The following is an 18553-nucleotide window of genomic DNA, read 5'->3' as shown; positions in this document are numbered from 1 at the left end:
TCCTCGAACCCCCAACGTGAGTTAGTTATGTCGCCGGGGAGGACGGGCTAGAGGCAGGACCACCTTCCCCTCACACCTGCTGCGGGCCTGGGAAGACAGGCCACTAACAACGTCGCCGCCCCACACGCCATGGATCCAAGAGGGCACTTGGCCATCAGACCCCGCTCATGCCTGGGCTATTTCACGGACAATTCCCCGCAATTCATGGAGCCCCATTTCACAGTGAGAATAAATGCCTCTTCAGGGCTTGACACCACACCTACTGTGTCTGTCTCTTGCTCACCCTGCCACAAATGGAATCATCCATTTTCCTTCATACACTCAAATCATGCTACAAAAATGTTGAGGCTGGTCTACCTAGTATGCATGCATTAAGTAAAAATACAGACGATGCCTCAAACAAAAAGGCTCTTTAACTGAAAGGTGGGACTTTCTTTCCTTTAGCTCCCATATTGAATATTGCAGTTTCTTTCATTTATCTACGAGTGGTCCATCTCCTACTTATACTCTCTCTCTCTCTGGATATCTCTCAACAAGAGTAATGCCTGAAATGTATGCCCAAGCCTGAGATTAATACATTCATGTTCAAAAGTCAGTGTAAGAATAGTTTCCCAATGAAAGGTAACCCATAAAAACATAAACCTTGACATCACAATGCTCAGCTTATTTATCCGCAAAACATGCCAGGTCCATTTGAGTGAAAACGTGAACACATTTCTCTTTTAAAACAGAATGCCCCTTGCCCCAAACGAGGGAACTAAATGTGTTTTGGTCTTAAATCGCTTTTATTATTATTTGTATCTCTCAGAACAATCACACTGCCTGTTTAGTGCTGCCACAGGCATGTGGTGTTCGGAAGATAAGGGACTCAAACACAACAAATAAATAAATGATGAATCAAAAGAAAATGTGGTGCAATACTCAAAATGAGAAAACTTCAAAATCTAGCTTTTTCAGAGAAATTAGATTCTGACAATTGGAAATCCCTAAACAGAGGCAGTTGTCTAATTTCCTGTGGGGAGTTTATAATAAAGATGTCAATGCCTTCTCAATAACAAATGTCTCATGAGAAACCATACAATTTTGAGTGCCTGACAAAACATTACTTGGGAAAAGGGCAAAAATGTTCCAATCCTTTAGAGATATTACTCCAAAGAATCATGAAGACTATGCCTTGGCAATCTTTTAATAATGGCATAATGTATGGTAGGCATAAGTCATTAAAGTTTACTGCTAGCAGAAACAAATTTAATAGGACGTAAGAACACATGCTTATAAACTTCCCACTGATGTCAGGTCTTACAAAAGATAAAATGAAAGTGAATGGTGACTGAAACTAACACTACCTAAAACGTCTAGGTTACGTATGTAACCTCCGTTCCCCGATGGAGGGAACGAGACGGTGTGTCAGAGAAGTGACTCTAGGGGTCTCTCTTGAGCGCCGATATTCACCTCTGAACTATGAAAAAAGGTGTGTAGAAAATGTGCAATTCGTGATAAATCTTAAGGCACCATGGTACACAGCATCTAGGGAGGCAAGAATATGAGAAGGAGCATGCTGATACACTACATCCCCATAATCAAGAACTGGCAAGAAATTCGCAAACACAAGCTTCTTCCTTGCAACAAGCGAGAAGCAAGACCTATTTCTAAAATAAAATCCCAACTTCTTCTTTAATTTTTGTTTCAAGTAATTAATGTGTGAAATGAATTTTAATGTGTCATCAATTATAATGCCCAGGTATTTATACTCTGACACTAATGTAATTGGTTTTCCTTGTAAAGTTCGAAGAACACTAGAACTATCTAAAGATTTTCTAGAATTGGAGAACCACATTTTGTTTTCTCAACATTTAAGACCAGCTTTAAAATAAAAAACCTTGACTGAATGATATCAAATACTGATTGTAAGTCTCTCAAAGCTTCTTGTTTTGTAGGAACAGCGCAATAGATGACAGTGTCATCTGCATAAAAATGAAACCTTGCTTTATCAATATTTACATCAAGACAGTTTATTATATAGTGAATAATAATGGCCCCAATACAGATCCTTGGGGAACTCCCTTAGCCACTTCTTTTAAGTCAGATTTGATACCTTGCACCTGCACAAATTGGGTTCTTCCCTTTAAATACGTCTTAAACCACGAGACTTAGGGCCTATGTGGAAAAGCTGGTGCGGTGGTGGATCCAGCCTCATAGAGGGGGGAACATACAGCACAGAAACCGAGGCAGCCGTGACTGCCTAAGGGAAACACGGGAGTCCGCTCGCAAAAGGGGACAGAACTGTGGTGTTACACACAGGGGGAGTCCGAAGGAGGCCTTACCTGTGGAGCACCTATACCAGTATCGGGTAGCTTGCGGTACCCACAGTGGCTTGGGTCGGTGAGTTCCTCCGCTGAACTGTGGGTTGTAACCCACGAGGGCTAGGGAGGAATCAACCAGTGTCCCAAACCTGGGATCTCCTGGGAATGAAGGCGCACTGTTTCCCCTGGTTAGGGGGAAAGGCGCTAGGTGCAAGCGATTCACCCGGTCAGATCGTGGGCGTGCTACCGAGTTCTACGGGCTCGGTACCTGAGAAAACACGAGACGATACTGACTCAACTCAGAGATTGCAGAATCTCGCAAAATTGTTAGGTGTTGCCCAGCCCGCTGCTCTACAAATGTCTGCTAGGGCAGTGCCCCTAGCCAGTGCCCATGAGGACGCAACACTCCTGGTGGAGTGGGCTCGGACCCGCAAGGGGGGGGCACGGCCTGGGTGTGATAAGCCAGGGAAATGGCGTCGACAACCCAGTGGGCGAGTCTCTGCTTGGAGACAGCGTTCCCTTTCTGCTGTCCCCCAAAGCAGACGAAGAGCTGCTCAGAGCGTCTGGTGCTCTGTGTGCGGTCCAGATAAATCCGTAAAGCACGTACTGGACACAGCAGTGAAAGGGCTGGATCTGCCTCCTCCCGGGGCAGCGCTTGCAGGTTCACCACCTGATCCCTGAAGGGTGTGGTAGGAACCTTGGGCACATAGCCCGGTCGCGGTCTTAGGATCACGAAAGTGTCTGCCAGACCGAACTTCAGGCAAGCGTCGCTAACAGAGAACGCATGCAGGTCCCCGACCCTCTTGATGGAAGCGAGCGCGATCAGCAGGGTGGTCTTGAGAGAGAGAGGGTCCTGAGTCCAACTGAGTCAAGCGGCTCGAAGGGGGGTCTCTGGAGTCCCGTAAGGATGACTGCGAGATCCCAGGAGGGGAACAGGTTAGGCCGGGAGGGAGTTATCCTCCGGGCACCTTTTAGGAACCTGACGATTAAGTCGTGCTTACCAAGAGACTTGCCATCTACCGTGTCGTGGTGGGCCGCGATAGCGGCGACATACAACTTGAGGGTGGAGGGGGACAGCCTCCTCTCCAGCCTCTACTGAAAAAACACGAGCACTGACCTAACTGTGGGTCTTCGGCTCGGGAAGAACACCAGTCCGCGAACAGACACCACTTTAGAGCGTAAAGATGCCTGGTAGAGGGGGCTCTGGCTTGATTGATTGTATCTATGACAGTCGATAGTAGGCTGGCTAGATCTTCTGCATCCCGTCCAAGGGCCAGACGTGGAGGTTCCAGAGGTCTGGGTGCGGGTGCCAGAGCGTGCCCCGTCCCTGAGAAAGAAGGTCCTTCCTCAGGGGAATTCGCCAGGGAGGGGCTGTCGTGAGGAGCGTGAGGTCCGAAAACCAAGTCCGGGTGGGCCAGTAAGGGGCTACCAGAATGACTTGCTCCTTGTCCTCCCTGACCTCGCATAGCACCTGTGCAAGAAGGCTCACTGGGGGAAATGCGTACTTGCGCAGCCCCGCAGGCCAGCTGTGTGCCAACGCGTCTGCCCTGAGGGGAGCCTCTGTCCGGGCATACCAGAGCGGGCAGTGGGAGGTTTCTTGTGAGGCAAAACAGGTCTACCTGAGCCTTGCTGAACCTGTCCCAAATCAGCTGGACCGACTGGGGGTGGAGCCTCCACTCTCCGCCGGGCGAGCTTTGTCTTGACAGCGTGTCCGCTATCACATTCAGGTTGCCGGGGATGTGAGTGGCGCGCAGTGAATCCAGTCGCTACTGACTCCAAAGGAGGAGACGATGGGCGAGCTGTGACATGTGGAGGGAGCGTACTCCGCCTTGGCAATTTATGTAGGCTACGACCGTGGTGCTGTGTGTCCTGACTAGGACGTGCTTGCCCCGAATTAACGGGAGAAACTTCCTCAGGGCAAGGAAAACAGCCAGCAGCTCTGGGCAGTTGATGTGCCAATGCAGCGGGTCTCGGTTCCACCGGCCTGCGGCTGCGTGCCCGTTGTACACGGCGCCCCAACCCAATTTGGAGGCGTCGGTTGTAACCAGAACGCATCGGGACACCTGCTGCAAGGGAAGTCCTGCCCGTAGAAAGCAGAGGTCTGTCCAGGGTTTGAAGGTTTGGCGGCAGGCAGTGGTAACTTTCACGTTGTGCGTGCCGCGGCGCCATGCTCGTCTCGGGACTCAAGTCTGGAGCCAGTGCTGAAGTGGTCTCATATGCATCAACCCCAGCGGCGCGGCCGTCATGGAGGATGCCATATGCCCCAGGAGCTGTTGGAATCGTTTAGAGGGACCACGGCACCTGGCTTGAAGGGAGCAAGGCATTTCATCACTGACTGAGCATGCTCGTTGGAGAGACGTGCTATTATTGAGACTGAGTCTAACTCCAAACCAGGAAAAGAGATGCTCTGGACCAGGGTGAGCTTGCTTTTTTCCCAGTTGACCTGAAGCCCCTAACGGCTGAGGTGCCTGAGCACCTGGTCTCTGTGCGCGCATATTAACTCTCACGATGGGGCCAGGATGAGCCAGTATGCCGTATGAGCCAGTATGAGTATGCCGGCTTCTCGGAGCGGGGCAAAAGCTGCCTCTGCGACTTTCGTGAAGACGCGAGGGGACAGAGACAGGCCGAAGGGGGGGACTTTGTACTGATACGCCTGGCCGTCGAACGCGAACCGTAGGAAGGGTCGATGTCGAGGGCGAATCGAGACGTGGAAGTACGCGTCCTTCAGGTCTACCGCTGCGAACCAATCTAGATGCCGGATGCCAGATAGAGTTTGTTTCTGGGTGAGCATTTTGAACGGGAGTTTGGACAAGGTCCGATTGAAAACTCGCAGGTCCAAGATCGGTCTTAAGGCGCCGCCTTTCTTGGGTACAACAAAGTAAGGGCTGTAGAAACCCTTCTTCGTTTCGGTTGGAGGGACAGGCTCTATCGCGTCCTTTAATAGAAGGGAGGCGATTTCTTCGTGCAGGGAATGGGCATGTTGGCCATGTACTGCGGAAAAATGTACACCCACGAAGGGGGCGGAGACCTGGCAAACTGAATTGCATTACCGAGTCGAATGGTCCGGTGCAGCCAGCGTGACGGGTTGGGCAGTGAAAGCCACGCCTCGCAGCAGTGCGGAACAGGTGACGCGGCATCGGGAGGCAATGTGGTGTCCCGAGGCTCTGGGAATAAACGCTGAGAATAAACTCAAAGCACTTACCTTGCTCCGCGCACCCGGCAGGGGGCGGGTTCGTGACTGAGGAGGAGGTCTGATGCTGGCGTCCTCTGGACTCGTCTGAACCGGCCGGCCGGGGAACAGTCGTGAGGCTGAAGGCGGGGACACCGCGTCCATGGAGACGGGACTGTTGAGGCCTGAAAGCAGAGTGCCGTGAGAATGGCATTTGCGGGCCATGTGCCCCAGAGGCAAAGGAAATAGCTCTTTTATTGAGAATTTGGGTACCGGCAAATGAAAAAACAAAGGATTCTCCTCCCGGCCCTCTACCGGGGGACGGAGCGGTCTTACCACCTCCGGAGCTAACGTCTTGGGCTCTGGGTGCGTTGTCTCAGGAGCGCCTGGGAGCCTTCCGGGTCCTCGAGGGGGTCCGTGAGACAGGGGAGCTGGGCCCGGGTTGAGGCGGAGCAGGAGCTTGTCTTCTGGCCGTGGGAGGACGCCCTCGGCGAGCAGACGGGGCATGGGCCGTGGCGGCAGGCTTGCGGCGAGGCGTGATGTGAGAGATGGCCTCCGTCTGCTTCTTTACCGTGGAGAACTGCTTTGCAAAGTCCTCGACGGTGTCGCCGAAGAGGCCGAACTGGGAGACAGGGGCGTTGAGGAAGCGAGTCTTGTCGGCTTCACGCATCTCGACCATGCTCAGCCACAGTTGACGTTCCTGGACCACTAGCGTGGCCATCGCCTGCCCGAGCGCTTGCGCTGTGACCTTCGTCGCTCTCAGGGCGAGGTCAGTCGCTGAGCGCAGTTCCTGCAGTGTATCGGGATCAGGGCCACCCCTGTGCATGTTGCATAGTGCCTTGTCTTGGTGGACCTGCAGGAGAGCCATGGCATGCAGGGCGGAAGCGGCGTGTCCGGTGGTGCTGTAGGCCTTCGCTGTCAGCAAGGAGGTTGCTCTACAGGTCCGGGAAGGGAGTACGGGGCGACCTCGCCAGGTGGTAGGGGTTCCGGGGCATAGATGGATCGCAACCACCCTATCCACCTGGGGAATCGCCATGTACCCGTGGCGCGCTCCACCGTCGAGGGTGGTGAGGGCGGACAAGCCTGTGGCGGTGTGACGAGTGGAGAGGGGTGCTCTCCACGAAGACGTCAGCTCGTCATGCACTTCCGGGAAAAACGGAACCGGGGGGGGGGCGCGGCTGTGAGCGGCACGGCTGTGAGCGGCGCCCAGACCCCAGGAACCAGTCGTCCAGCCTTGATGGCTGTGGGGAGGATGGAGGGTTCCAGTCCAAGCCCACGCTGTTGGCTGCCCGGGAAAGCATGTCGGTCATCTGTGCGTTGGCCTCATCAGATAGCATCAGATACCACACCCTCCGATGCTGCGGCGAGCTCATCTGCTTCCATCGCAAGAGGGTCGGCAGACTGGCTGTGAGGCGAGTCGCCGCCGCCTCGAGCACGGACGGGAATCAACGAGCGTGCTGGGGTGCGGGTGGTCCGAGGGGGCGTACCCGGCGGAGCTGCACCCGCTGCCATCCCCAAATCGCCTCCATCGCCAGCCGCATCATCCTCAATCCCGTGGGAAGAAGGAGCAACGCGGGGGGCGGCTGGAGTGGCTTGCTCACAGTTGTAAGCAAGCCGCGATCGCAACATTGTCATGGTCATGTTCGCGCAGTGAGAACATGAACCATCCACATACGCAGCCTCGGTGTGATCGCTACCCAGACACACGAGACAACGCCTCTGGCCGTCTGAAGCGGAGAGCACTCTACCGCATCCAGGAACAACACAGGGGCGGAAAGGCATCTTTATTAAGACGCGTCCTTAAAAGGACGTTCAACGCCGCTGTGTTTTGCTCTTTTAGTGAAATTTACTCTTTAATAAAAATCACACTTTTGTGAAAAAAACTCATGAGAGCTTTTTTAATCTGCACTGTTGATGCGCCCAGGGGCAGGAATGCACAGCCGTGCAAACAGGAGAAAGCCGCTGTTGTGCGCCGTAGAATCCAACAGCATGCAGCAGAGGGATAGCAGGAACTCTGTGTGTACACGCAGCAGTTGCAGACACGACCATCGGCTCCGAAGAAATTTTCTGAATGAACTCCCGTATTTGCGCCGCTTAAATACCCGTGATGTCCGGGGCGGGACATGCAAATACTGGTTGCCAACTCTCATTGGCCTTTTTTCATAGTTCAGAGGTGAATATCGGCGCTCAAGAGAGACCCCTAGTGTCGCTTCTCTGACACAACGTGGAGAGAGCAACAGAAGGGGAACCGTATTTTCTGTTTCACAGAAGAAGAAAACTTATATGGGTTTGGAACAATATGAATAAATTATGACAACATTTTTATTTATGGGTGAACTATCCTTTTAACGGGTTTGGCTGATAAATCCCAAATATCTATAATATCAGGAGAAAATTATCCCTTAGCATTCCCATTAATCTCAATGGGAGCTACTTGGTTGTTACATCCTCTATTAAAAGCTCTATAAAAAAAATAGGTCACCAGCAACACATCTAAAATAATATTATATTATACATATAATATGTCATGCCAAGAAGAATGTAGATGTCACAATTTATAGTGGAAAAGGTGTTACATTTTGGACTGTTTTACAACCAAAACAACTGCATCACTTCAGATTACATGGATTTAACACTCAAGATTTTTGGATTACCTTAATGCTCTGTTGCACTGCATGTCCATAAAAATATCTTCACAGAAGTAAGAAAGTCATATGAGTTTGAGATGGCATAAGCGGAAGTAAAGGATGAGAGAATTTAAATTTTTAGATGAACTATTACTGTCATATTCCATTAATTACATTTGAAGACAATGTGGCAGGGCGGAGGGCGTTGCCGGGTCGTGATCCTACACACCCGGTCCAGTATTAGGCGAATTATGCCTCCGTGAGGGATAAAGGTCGACTGCAGGGGATCGTGCGGGAGAGAGAGATCGTTTACGGACATGTCCGTCATGCGTGTGTTTATGTTTGTAACACCTCTCACATGAAGGAGGACAGGAAACAAGTCTTCACCACAAGGTAAGCTTTTAATTCCCGTTGTTCTTACAATATATCACTATAACACACAATACAATATCAGCGCACTGAGTTAGCTTGTCATCTCTCCCTCCCTGGAGGCCCTCTCGCTGCCCTTTTATGCCGCTCTCCCCGTGCTCACTGAAACTAGAGACAGGTGTTAGACATAATTTAGCTCAGGTGTTAAATCCCGGACGGGCGCTTGACCACGCCCCTGCTGCCACAATGTTGTCTTTTAAGTTTATCATTAAACCATTATTTATATCGTCAAGCCGGTTCTCGCCTCCTCCTTTCCATTGATCACTTTACAGACAAAAAATAGGTTATCTGTCAGCAAACAGAGGTTACATTTGCTGTGATGGATGTGTCGGATGGGTCTTCCACATCCAGCTAAGTGCCACATATTGGCCTCAGTTCATAGATATCCTCAGAGCAATAAACACCAACCAGAAATTATGACAAAAATCCTAATCATCACAGCTGGATGAATCAACTCTTCACATGTTTCTGCGATAAACATGCAGTGTGAGGATCTGTTCAGCGAGATAAGCCTGATCTCTCTTTCTCTCCTCAAGCTACCGGCCTTGTGTTTATCTTCACCAAATCAAATGCATAGGGATCAGCTTTTGTGTGTGGGTTGATCAGGACAGAGCTGCACTTGACGCTGCTCCAGGGTGGGAGGATACATTCTGAAACACACAGTGAACTAAACATACGTATTTAATCTGCACTTCAGTCAGTCAAACCTGGCTACCTGGGGTCCAATTATTATAACTTCATTTATGCGTGTTTTTATGACATAGGATTCCACCCTAGTGTCTTACAGCTCGATTAAATTCATGAAAAGAAGTGACATTTATCACACCGCTGTCAGATAAGATAAATGGATTTGGTGTGCATGCATCCATACGTACTGCGAAACAGCATATGCAAGTAAACACAGCTCTCTGTCGGATACACTTTAGTTATTATTCACAGGACTGCTACAACAACCACACAAATCCCACTTGTTAAGCCGTCATTGAGATGGATAATTAAAAAAACAAATTAGCCTCCTTCCATTTCCACTATTTTATTTTCCTGAATTATGGCACTGTGGTTGTGGCAGAGCTGATATTGAATGCTTACAGGCAGGTGATGAACAGAGAATCCTCTTGTGTACACGTGACTGAGAATAGTGGTCATTCTCGATAAATAAGTAACCTTGGGGACAGCATCTTACCGAAAAATGCCTGACATAAAGTAGTCCACTTTGACCTCAGGAAGTCTCAGGGAAAGTCACTAAATTTGCACTCCCACTAATTGCCTGCAGCGTCAACAGTCTGGTCCAGAAATTACACCCTTGCAGTTAAACTATCATTGATATGAACCTCAGAATTACAAGTATTTAATGTCACTCCATCTTCTTTTAATGTCGGATTCTTAAAATTACTTCTAGCATTTGTCATTCATTATGTAAAAGGTTTGAAAAAGGTTAGAGCTGTGAAAAACCTCATTTGTCTTGTTAAAACTGGTGCTTAGCTCAGTGATTCTTCTATAGCTGAGAACCTCTCTTGTGGTAAGAACATCCTCAAGCTATCAGTGTGTGATTTTTACATCTTCATTCATCTTCTGATGCTGAATTATTCATCACAATCCGTTCTGCACAAAAGCTGTTTTAAGAAAAACAAATATTTGACTGTTTTCAATAGGCAAGTCTTAAATGAATGTTGCAGGTTTAATTCAAGTTAAGCTCAATCAACAGTATTTGTGGCATAATACTTATTACCACAAAAATTAATTATGACTTGTGCCTCCTTTTCTTTAAAAAAAAAAAAGGACAAAGAGTTTGGAGGACTGGTTTAGAGTGAGGCACTTACTATGAAAGCAAATGGGGGCCCATTTTTGAACATCAAAATACTTCTTCAAAAGTATAGCAACAAGATGTAAACAATATGCATGTAAACATGATTTTAGTGTGATAAAATTACTTCCTAACCTTTTCTGTGTAAATTTAAAGCTAATTTTACAATTGCCACGATGATGTAATGTCAAAAAACCCTAAAATAACTATATAAATGACAAACTTTACAGCACAAATAATACATGAACTGAAAAATTCATGTAAGTGCTTTTGTAAAATTATAAGCTTTACATTTCTGCCTTCAAACCCTCCAAAAATGTGCCACTTTCACTACCATTGTAAGTGGCTCACTATAACCTTGATTTTTGATTTTTTTTTTTTTACAGGAGGGTCAAGTCAAAATAAATGTTTGTGCCAATCAACATTATGCCACAAATGCTGTCGATTGAGCTTAACTTGTATTGAACCCCAACATTCCTTTAAGGCATGTTCACACCAAGAATGATAACTATAATGATAACTGTAATTATAACTACATTAGCATCCACACCAATGGAACATCACGTTCTGCTTATTCTAATTATTCTTATTCTAATTCTGCTTATGTTCACAGTCAAGACAATGGATGTAGATTAACTGCTACTGCTCTACGTTTAAAAAACACATACACACACAAAAACAGATGGATACAACTTCGAAGGAGGCAAGACAATGTTTTCGACATTAGAGATTTTTGGTACCAACTTACATCCGTTTTTGATTATCTCATCTCTGTTAATACTGAAGAAGAATGCCGAACAAACTTTGGTTCTTGAGTAGGAGACTCTGTTTAGTTTGCGTGTGTTATTATATGTGGTTATCCGGTGCTGGAGTGTGTTATTTTGAATGTTACGATGAGTCCACGTTGTGGCCTTTTAAAGTTGGATGGATTTTGATTGGCTGTCAATATTTTTATCGTTCATCAGCTGTAAGAAAATTGCTCTGAAAGTAATCCAAAGAATATCGTTTCTCGATAACTTTATTGTTATAGTTATCTTGATCGATTTTTAAAACTTTACAGATATAGCCCAGATAGCACACATACATCTCCGAGATATCTGTTTTTGACCTTTTCATCTGGAAAGCATGACAATCTAATTAACATCTGCTAAACATCTTAAAAAGATCAGATTTACAAACATTCTAAATCATAAACGTCTCAAAGACATATGCCTTGTTGACATCCGAGACATACTTATTGACATACGTCTTATAGACGTTTTGCAGATGAGCAAACAACCTAAATAATGTCTTCCAGATGTAAAATCAAACAGACATCTGGGTGATGTACGTGTGTGCTATCAGGGTATTATCATTCTTGGTGTGAACGGACCTCTAGTGGTACTACATGTAGGCTTCATTATCTTTATGTAATATAAATACAGTACTATATTTATATATACACACAGAGTACTGTGCAAATGTTTTAGGCAGTTATGTAGTTATGTATATATTCAGCTTTAGTGTGTCAACAGGAAAAATATATTTTAGACACCCAAACATTACTTTTGCAAATAGAAAAAAAATAGAATAAAGAACAGGGCACTCTGCAAGAGATGGCTTTGCTTCCCACAGAGCCCCCCACTGAACATCATGTCAGTCTGGTATTACATGAAGAGACAGAAACAATTGAGACAGCCTAAATAGATTGAAGAACTGTAGTGAATTCTCCAAGAAGCCTGGAACATCCTATCTGCCAACAACCAAGAAAAACTGTGTCCAGGTGTACCTAGGAGAATTGGGGCTGTTTTAAACGCAAACGTGGTCACATCAAATATTGATTTAGCTTTTTTTAAGTTTACTGGACTTTGTATGATATTAACTGATTATATATTAAACTATTTATGGCATTATTTTGAAGACATCTTTACTATGCAACATTTTTCACAAGTGCCTAAAACTTTTGCACAGTACTGTATATATACACACACATACACCGATCAGATGGGCTGGTTTGAGTATTTCTGTAACTGCTGATCTCCTGGAATATTCATGGACAACAGTCTCTAGAATTTACTCAGAATGGTGCAAAAACAAACAAACAAAAACATCCAGTGAGGGGCAGTTCTGTGGACATAAATGCCTTGTTGATGAGAGGTCAACAGAAAATGGCCAGACTGTTTGAACTGACAAAATCTACGGTAACTCATATAACCACTCTTTTTGTGGTGAGAAGAATATCATCTCAGATTGCTATTCTGAGATGCGGGTTGGCACTGTTTTGGTGGCACGAGAGGGACCTACACAATATTAGGCACGTGGTTTTAATTTTGTGGCTGATCGGTGTATATATACATTTATATAATTTTGATTTGTGGTTAAAGGAATAGTTAATCCAAAATGAAAATTCTCTCATCATTTTACTCACAAGATTTTTAGATAAATATCTTAGCTCATCCATGTCTTCAGAAGCAATCTAATCGATTTTGGGTGAGAACAGACCAAAATGGAAATCCTTTTTCACTGTGCATTTTGCCAATGCAGTCTCTAGGCACGATCATGATTTCAAGCTTGGTTACACTTTCTAATACTTGACGCATGCATAGAGCAATAGATGGCGTTAGGAAGTGTAATCGAGCAAGAAATCATAATCGCCAAGGAGACGTAAAAAAAAACGTTTTGGTCTTTTCTCACCCAAAATCGATTAGATTGCTTCGGAAGACATAGATTAAAGTCACCATGAAATCTAAATTTAAGTTTGGCTGCTTTTAGTCTATATTATTCCCTTTAAGGTCATCGATATGCTAGTGTACTTCCAAATGCTGACAAAATTGATTTTCAGGAAGATTTAAGCATTTCAAATCAGAAGTACCTCTCTTCCGGCTTGACAGACCGAGGCACAGTCAAAACGACACAGATGTCTATTCAAATGCTTTTGAGAACAAGAACACACCCTCCCCTAGCGTGTCTGGCTGTGTTCTAACTGGTGCTGATCATGCCTTCGCAGGGTACTTCGAAAGGAGCACAGTCCATGTCGAAGGGTCAATTCCAAACAGATTTTACAATAGGAATCGCTTAGAAATTAGTTTTGACTTGCCATTATCACCTTTCAGCCCTCTGAACCTCTCACAGTTGAGAGTAATTGTTCGTATGGAATAGGGCAAAGGAATGATGACCACTAAATAAGACGTGCTGACGCCAAAGCTGTAGGAAAGGAGTTTATTTATATTTTTCTGCAGACGGAGGTTTCTTGGATATACCGTGTTCTTTAATCTTTATGCATAATATATTGTGATTCAAAACGAGGAAAAAAATAGCTTCTACTTACTTGGTTCACATTCATCCAGTCTTGTCCTAATGTCCCTGCACAACATTTAAACAACTGGAGTCTTATGGATTACGTTTATGATGCCTTTATGTGCTTTTTGTAGCCTCAAAGTTCTGCTCACAATTGACTTGAACTGTATGGACTAACAGAGCTGAAATATTCTTCTAAAATCCATTGTTTGTGTTCTGCAGAAGAAAGAAAGTAATACAAATCTGGGATGATGGCGAGTAAATGACAAGGTAATTTTGGGGGGGAACTATTTAGCTAAATATGACCAGGACATTTTCTTGACATGTTTTGTGAGAATCACCCGTATGTGCATGTATTGTGAGCTCTTTGTTTTATGGCCAGTTTTGACATTTTAATATTTGCTCATGATGATTGCCACTCCAATCACACACAAAAGAAAAACAATACATGAAAATATATTTAATAGAATTTGAGATGTTTCTAGTGCTAAAAAAAGTTTTTTATTCATAACCATAGACTAAGAGAGATTGGAACATTGCTGCTTCAAGCTATCAAGATACTAATGGAACAAAGATGACTGTTGTATAATATATATGTATATATATATATATATATATATATATATATATATATATATATATATATATATATATATATATATATATTATACAACAGTCCTCTTTGTGTGTGTATATATATATACATTTTTTAAAGAGTTATCAGTTGGACATTGATAACTTATCCCACACACTGTGAATTGAGTGATACTTTGAATTGTTCACTCATTCCAAAAGAATGATTTACTATCCTTTACATCAACAATTATTAAAACAACAAGATATCTTGCAATTGTAAATATCACAGCAACCAACAAATGGCCACTGTGCCCCTGCAATGCAGTAAATGACTGAGTGAGTCACTTTAGCTTCTCTTGCATACAGAGTGAAGAGACCCTTTCTTATATACTTTAAACTATACTTTTATCGGTGCATTTACTCAATGACGAGTTTATCAAAATGTGCTTGATAACATCCTTGTCTTCGTCACTTGCACATTCATATTTGTGTTTATTGTCAACATGCTAATAATTCTGTCAGGCAAAGCTAACCATCTTTAACTGTATGTTACTTTCCTTCATCCTACGGCTATTCAGTTAGCATTAGCTTCCATCTGAATGGGAAACAGCTGGATGCTCTCAGACACATTTCAGAAGAATGCAGTCATTTTACTATCTTTTGTTCCCTAGGACATAATTATTTGCAGCTCCATATTATGTTTGGGCCTAGTCAAAGATGATATCCTCTGGCATCAGTGATGTACGTGCTCGCTGCCAATTTGTAGGAGAACATCTCCAGTGTGGTGGGGACAACAAAGGTTTATTAAAACGTTCCTGACACAACGACTTTCAATTATCACATTTCTCTTTATTATAAATGGTTGGGCGCTGCAATGGGGTAAAATAGACACATAGACTGAAAACAGAGGTATAATCTTGCAAATTCTGGGATGACATTTTGACGTGCGAGTGTTTCTGTGATTTAAAAAAAAACGCAACGTCTTCAGTTCCTTGCAAAGATTACTAGCGCCATCTGCCGGTTTCATCGCGTGCAAGCAATGCTGACAGCATGTGTTTTATATAATATGTACTAACTAGCCTACTGTATATCCCGTGGAGTCTGCATTTTGTGTAAAATTACTTTTGTTGCGCAAATTACATGTATGCATTTGGCATTCTCTTTTACAGTACATTTACGGCATAGAGGAGGCTGGGGCTAGTTGTCACACATTTTGCTGCAACGAATATCTCCACATGTTGGATTATTTTTGTGAATTTCTGTATAAACACATACCTTAAAGTCTTGGTTAGAAAAAAAAAAAAAAGGTATGAACATTTCTATACAGCCAAGGAAATAAAATACAGCTCATTATAACACTATACGGTGTGAGCTGTCACAATGGGAACAGTCTTTTCAGCTAAACTTTAACACTAAAACAATTATGAAACCATTCATGAAACAGAAAAAATACCCTTAATCCTATGAACACCTTCATTGTATAGCTGAAGCTGACCCTTGATATGCTCGTTTTATTTTGTCGATTTGATTGTCCATATAGCAAAAAATAATATTGGAACTGAAGCGAAAATATTTCAATTTAAGAAGGTTTTGAACAAGGTTTTTAAAACACCCACAAGCTGTCCATTTAGGTCGTGTTTATCCCACCGGTTTGTTTGGTTACTGCTCAAAACAAATGCACATGGCAGAGAGCGCATGCGCACTTTAGGGCCTACTGTTTATGCTGGATTGCGTCACAGACAGGGCGGTGCTACAAACAGGTGTATTTTACAGGTGTAAATGCCAGTCCCAGTCGTGAAGAACAAGTTTACATTCTTAAAACGTTTCATGCGGACTCGTGTTTACCATGGCCCCAAAGTGTATTGGGGATTGTTCTGTGTTATTTGTCCTTGGGATTGCATTTGATATCATTGGGTTCGCCTTACTTTTGGTCGGCATTTTTGCCAATCTGCGCTTGGATGGCACATTTTACGGAGACTTCCTTATCTATACTGGCTCAATAGTAATTTTTCTCAGTCTTTTCTGGTGGGTCATGTGGTACACAGGGAATATTAAAGTTTCATCTGACGATCTTGATAGAAAGACGTTGGATAACGTTGCGCACTGGGCACGGAAGCTCTCCGAACGACTGTCCAAAAGCGGGATGAAGACTCTGGAAGCCAGAGAGAAGTGCCTTGGCAATGTCCAGAAAGCAGTGAACTGCGATGTGACAGCTTGTGCGCCAACGTGGACAACTTGGGAAAACTTGGGAACGGCTGGATGTGTCAATGAAGCTTACGACCGAAGCTCTGATCCGCCATCAAATGAGAAGAGCGTGGAGCTTGAGATTCTGAAGAACTCTGAGATGTTCCTGCCGAGTAACGCCAATGCAAAAGCTGAAAGATTTCTTTGACAAGGAACTGGTTGGTTGTCAGCGTGCAATATTTCTGTGTAACCGGCTTTTATCCTGACTACATTTTTTATTTTTTAAAGATTTACGCATTCAGATTGAATTGAGTAATTCTTAACAAAATACAATTTTAGCAACCTAAATATTTTAAGTTTTATTCATTTAATTTTATTAAATATTACACAATTAAATTTGATGGAATTTTGTTATGAAATTTGAATGCATAAATGTTATAGTTGAATAAATAAACTTTATAATAATTTAAAGAATCCTGTTAAAGCCTTTTTTGCATCAGGGTCCTTCCTGCCTGGTGTTGTATTCGATATCTTTACAATTTGAGGTGCATTATATGGTTAAATGTTGATTTAACTTCATAATTAATCATGAAATCAATAAAAATCAATGACAATACTTAATTATGAAACATTTACAAACGTTATATATATATATATATATATATATATATATATATATATATATATATATATATATATATATATATGCATATTGTTGTGCGTTTATTTGTTGTTTTTGTGAATTTATGTATTTTTTATCTGAAAAACAAAAAAACTTCCTGAGAAATAAAACTGGAGTTTTATAAACCACTGTTTTGGGTTTAGTTTGGAGTATCTCCAAGTGTAGTTTGGTATCTCTAAAACATCAAGATATCTTTATACTTTAATTATTGCTGTGGATTCTCATCCGTCCTTTTTCTTTTTAAAAGTATTTTAAAAAAGTACTGTTGTGACCTGTTGATAAATACTGTTCAGTACTCTGTGTTTCAAAACTCCTTAGCAAAGTTTAGTTTGATTGTTCTTAGAATCTATTACTGTAAACAGATCATGGAGGCCCAAACCAATTATACATTATTATAAATGAACATTATTTATTAAAACAAATAAATGTACATGGTGTTTTTCTGTTTTGTGGAAATGTTGTGTCTTTTAAACTTGATGTTGTCTTTCAGAGTATTGTGACTGTGTTTTTTCTTTCTTTTTTATCTTTTATTCTGGTGATGTGGAGAAGACTGGAATGTTTTAAACCAAACCTACATTTCTGGTGTGACAAAATGGAAATCAGTGAAAGGTTTTTAATGCATAATACATTTCTAAGGTTATTTTACACATGCCATTAAAGTATTTGTACTTTTACCTTATAATTACTGAAAAAAAAATGTTTTTTATTCAGATTGTAAGTATTTTCATCTTTATTAAATCATTTTCAGAAAATCATTCTTTGTTTTGGTGTTATTGCATCTTCTGGAAGCTGTTTGTTTTCCATTATTTAAGCTATTTATTGCTCAAGTAATAAATCTAATTTGATAGATTTGTAAAATAATTTAGTATCACATTTTCACACGTTTTACAGATCTGTTACATTTAAAGTGGGTTCTTCATTGTTCAAGATGTGGTCATTGACTATTCCAAAAGCCATATTAAAATGTAGTGAGGACTATTAGAAAATGAAATACAATGTTGGAGAACCACAACCTTGAAAATAATGGAGCAATTGTATGCATTATTTTACATAGACCCCTTGATAATAACAGCTTTGGATTAAATGCTAAATAATTATTTTTCTATAAGCATTAATTTATATTTATTCATGTATTTATTTATAAGCAGAACTATGTTTAACCAGTCACATGTAACATGCTACGTAAATTATATGTGAACAGAATCATTGCAAATAATTTGGTCTTTTTTACCTCTTTTTTACTATCTCAACAAAACAGTTCACATGGAATTGTCACACCAGCTCTCTAATAAACACAGGAAGGGATTGGTGACAATGTCATCTGTTTACTAAACAGAGCCCTGTTTTAAATATTACTGCAAATCCTTAATGAAAACTCCTTAGCAAAGTTTAGTTTGATTGTTCTTAGAATCTGTTGCTGTGATCAGATCACGGAGGTCTAAATCAATTAGTTTTAGAAAGCAGAGGTCCAGAAATTGTACATGGTGCTTTTCTGTTTTATGG

General features: G+C 42.9%; 1 protein-coding gene across 1 annotated transcript; it reads left to right on the top strand.

The window, feature by feature from the left end:
- Positions 1–16000: 16000 nt before the first annotated feature.
- Positions 16001–16968, top strand: LOC127633106 (transmembrane protein 238-like). The gene has a single exon (XM_052111973.1). It carries the CDS (start codon positions 16031–16033, stop codon positions 16574–16576), a length of 546 nt encoding a protein of 181 aa, XP_051967933.1. The 5' UTR covers positions 16001–16030; the 3' UTR covers positions 16577–16968.
- The last annotated feature ends 1585 nt before the right edge of the window (positions 16969–18553 follow it).

This window comes from Xyrauchen texanus, chromosome 40 (assembly GCF_025860055.1).
Source record: "Xyrauchen texanus isolate HMW12.3.18 chromosome 40, RBS_HiC_50CHRs, whole genome shotgun sequence".
Taxonomy (NCBI): Eukaryota; Metazoa; Chordata; class Actinopteri; order Cypriniformes; family Catostomidae; genus Xyrauchen; species Xyrauchen texanus.
This window is presented reverse-complemented; position numbering and strand designations above follow the sequence as displayed.

Bases quoted from the DNA above. Each gene is read 5' to 3' on its own strand.
- LOC127633106 (XM_052111973.1), top strand. From the start codon at position 16,031: ATGGCCCCAAAGTGTATTGGGGATTGTTCTGTGTTATTTGTCCTTGGG.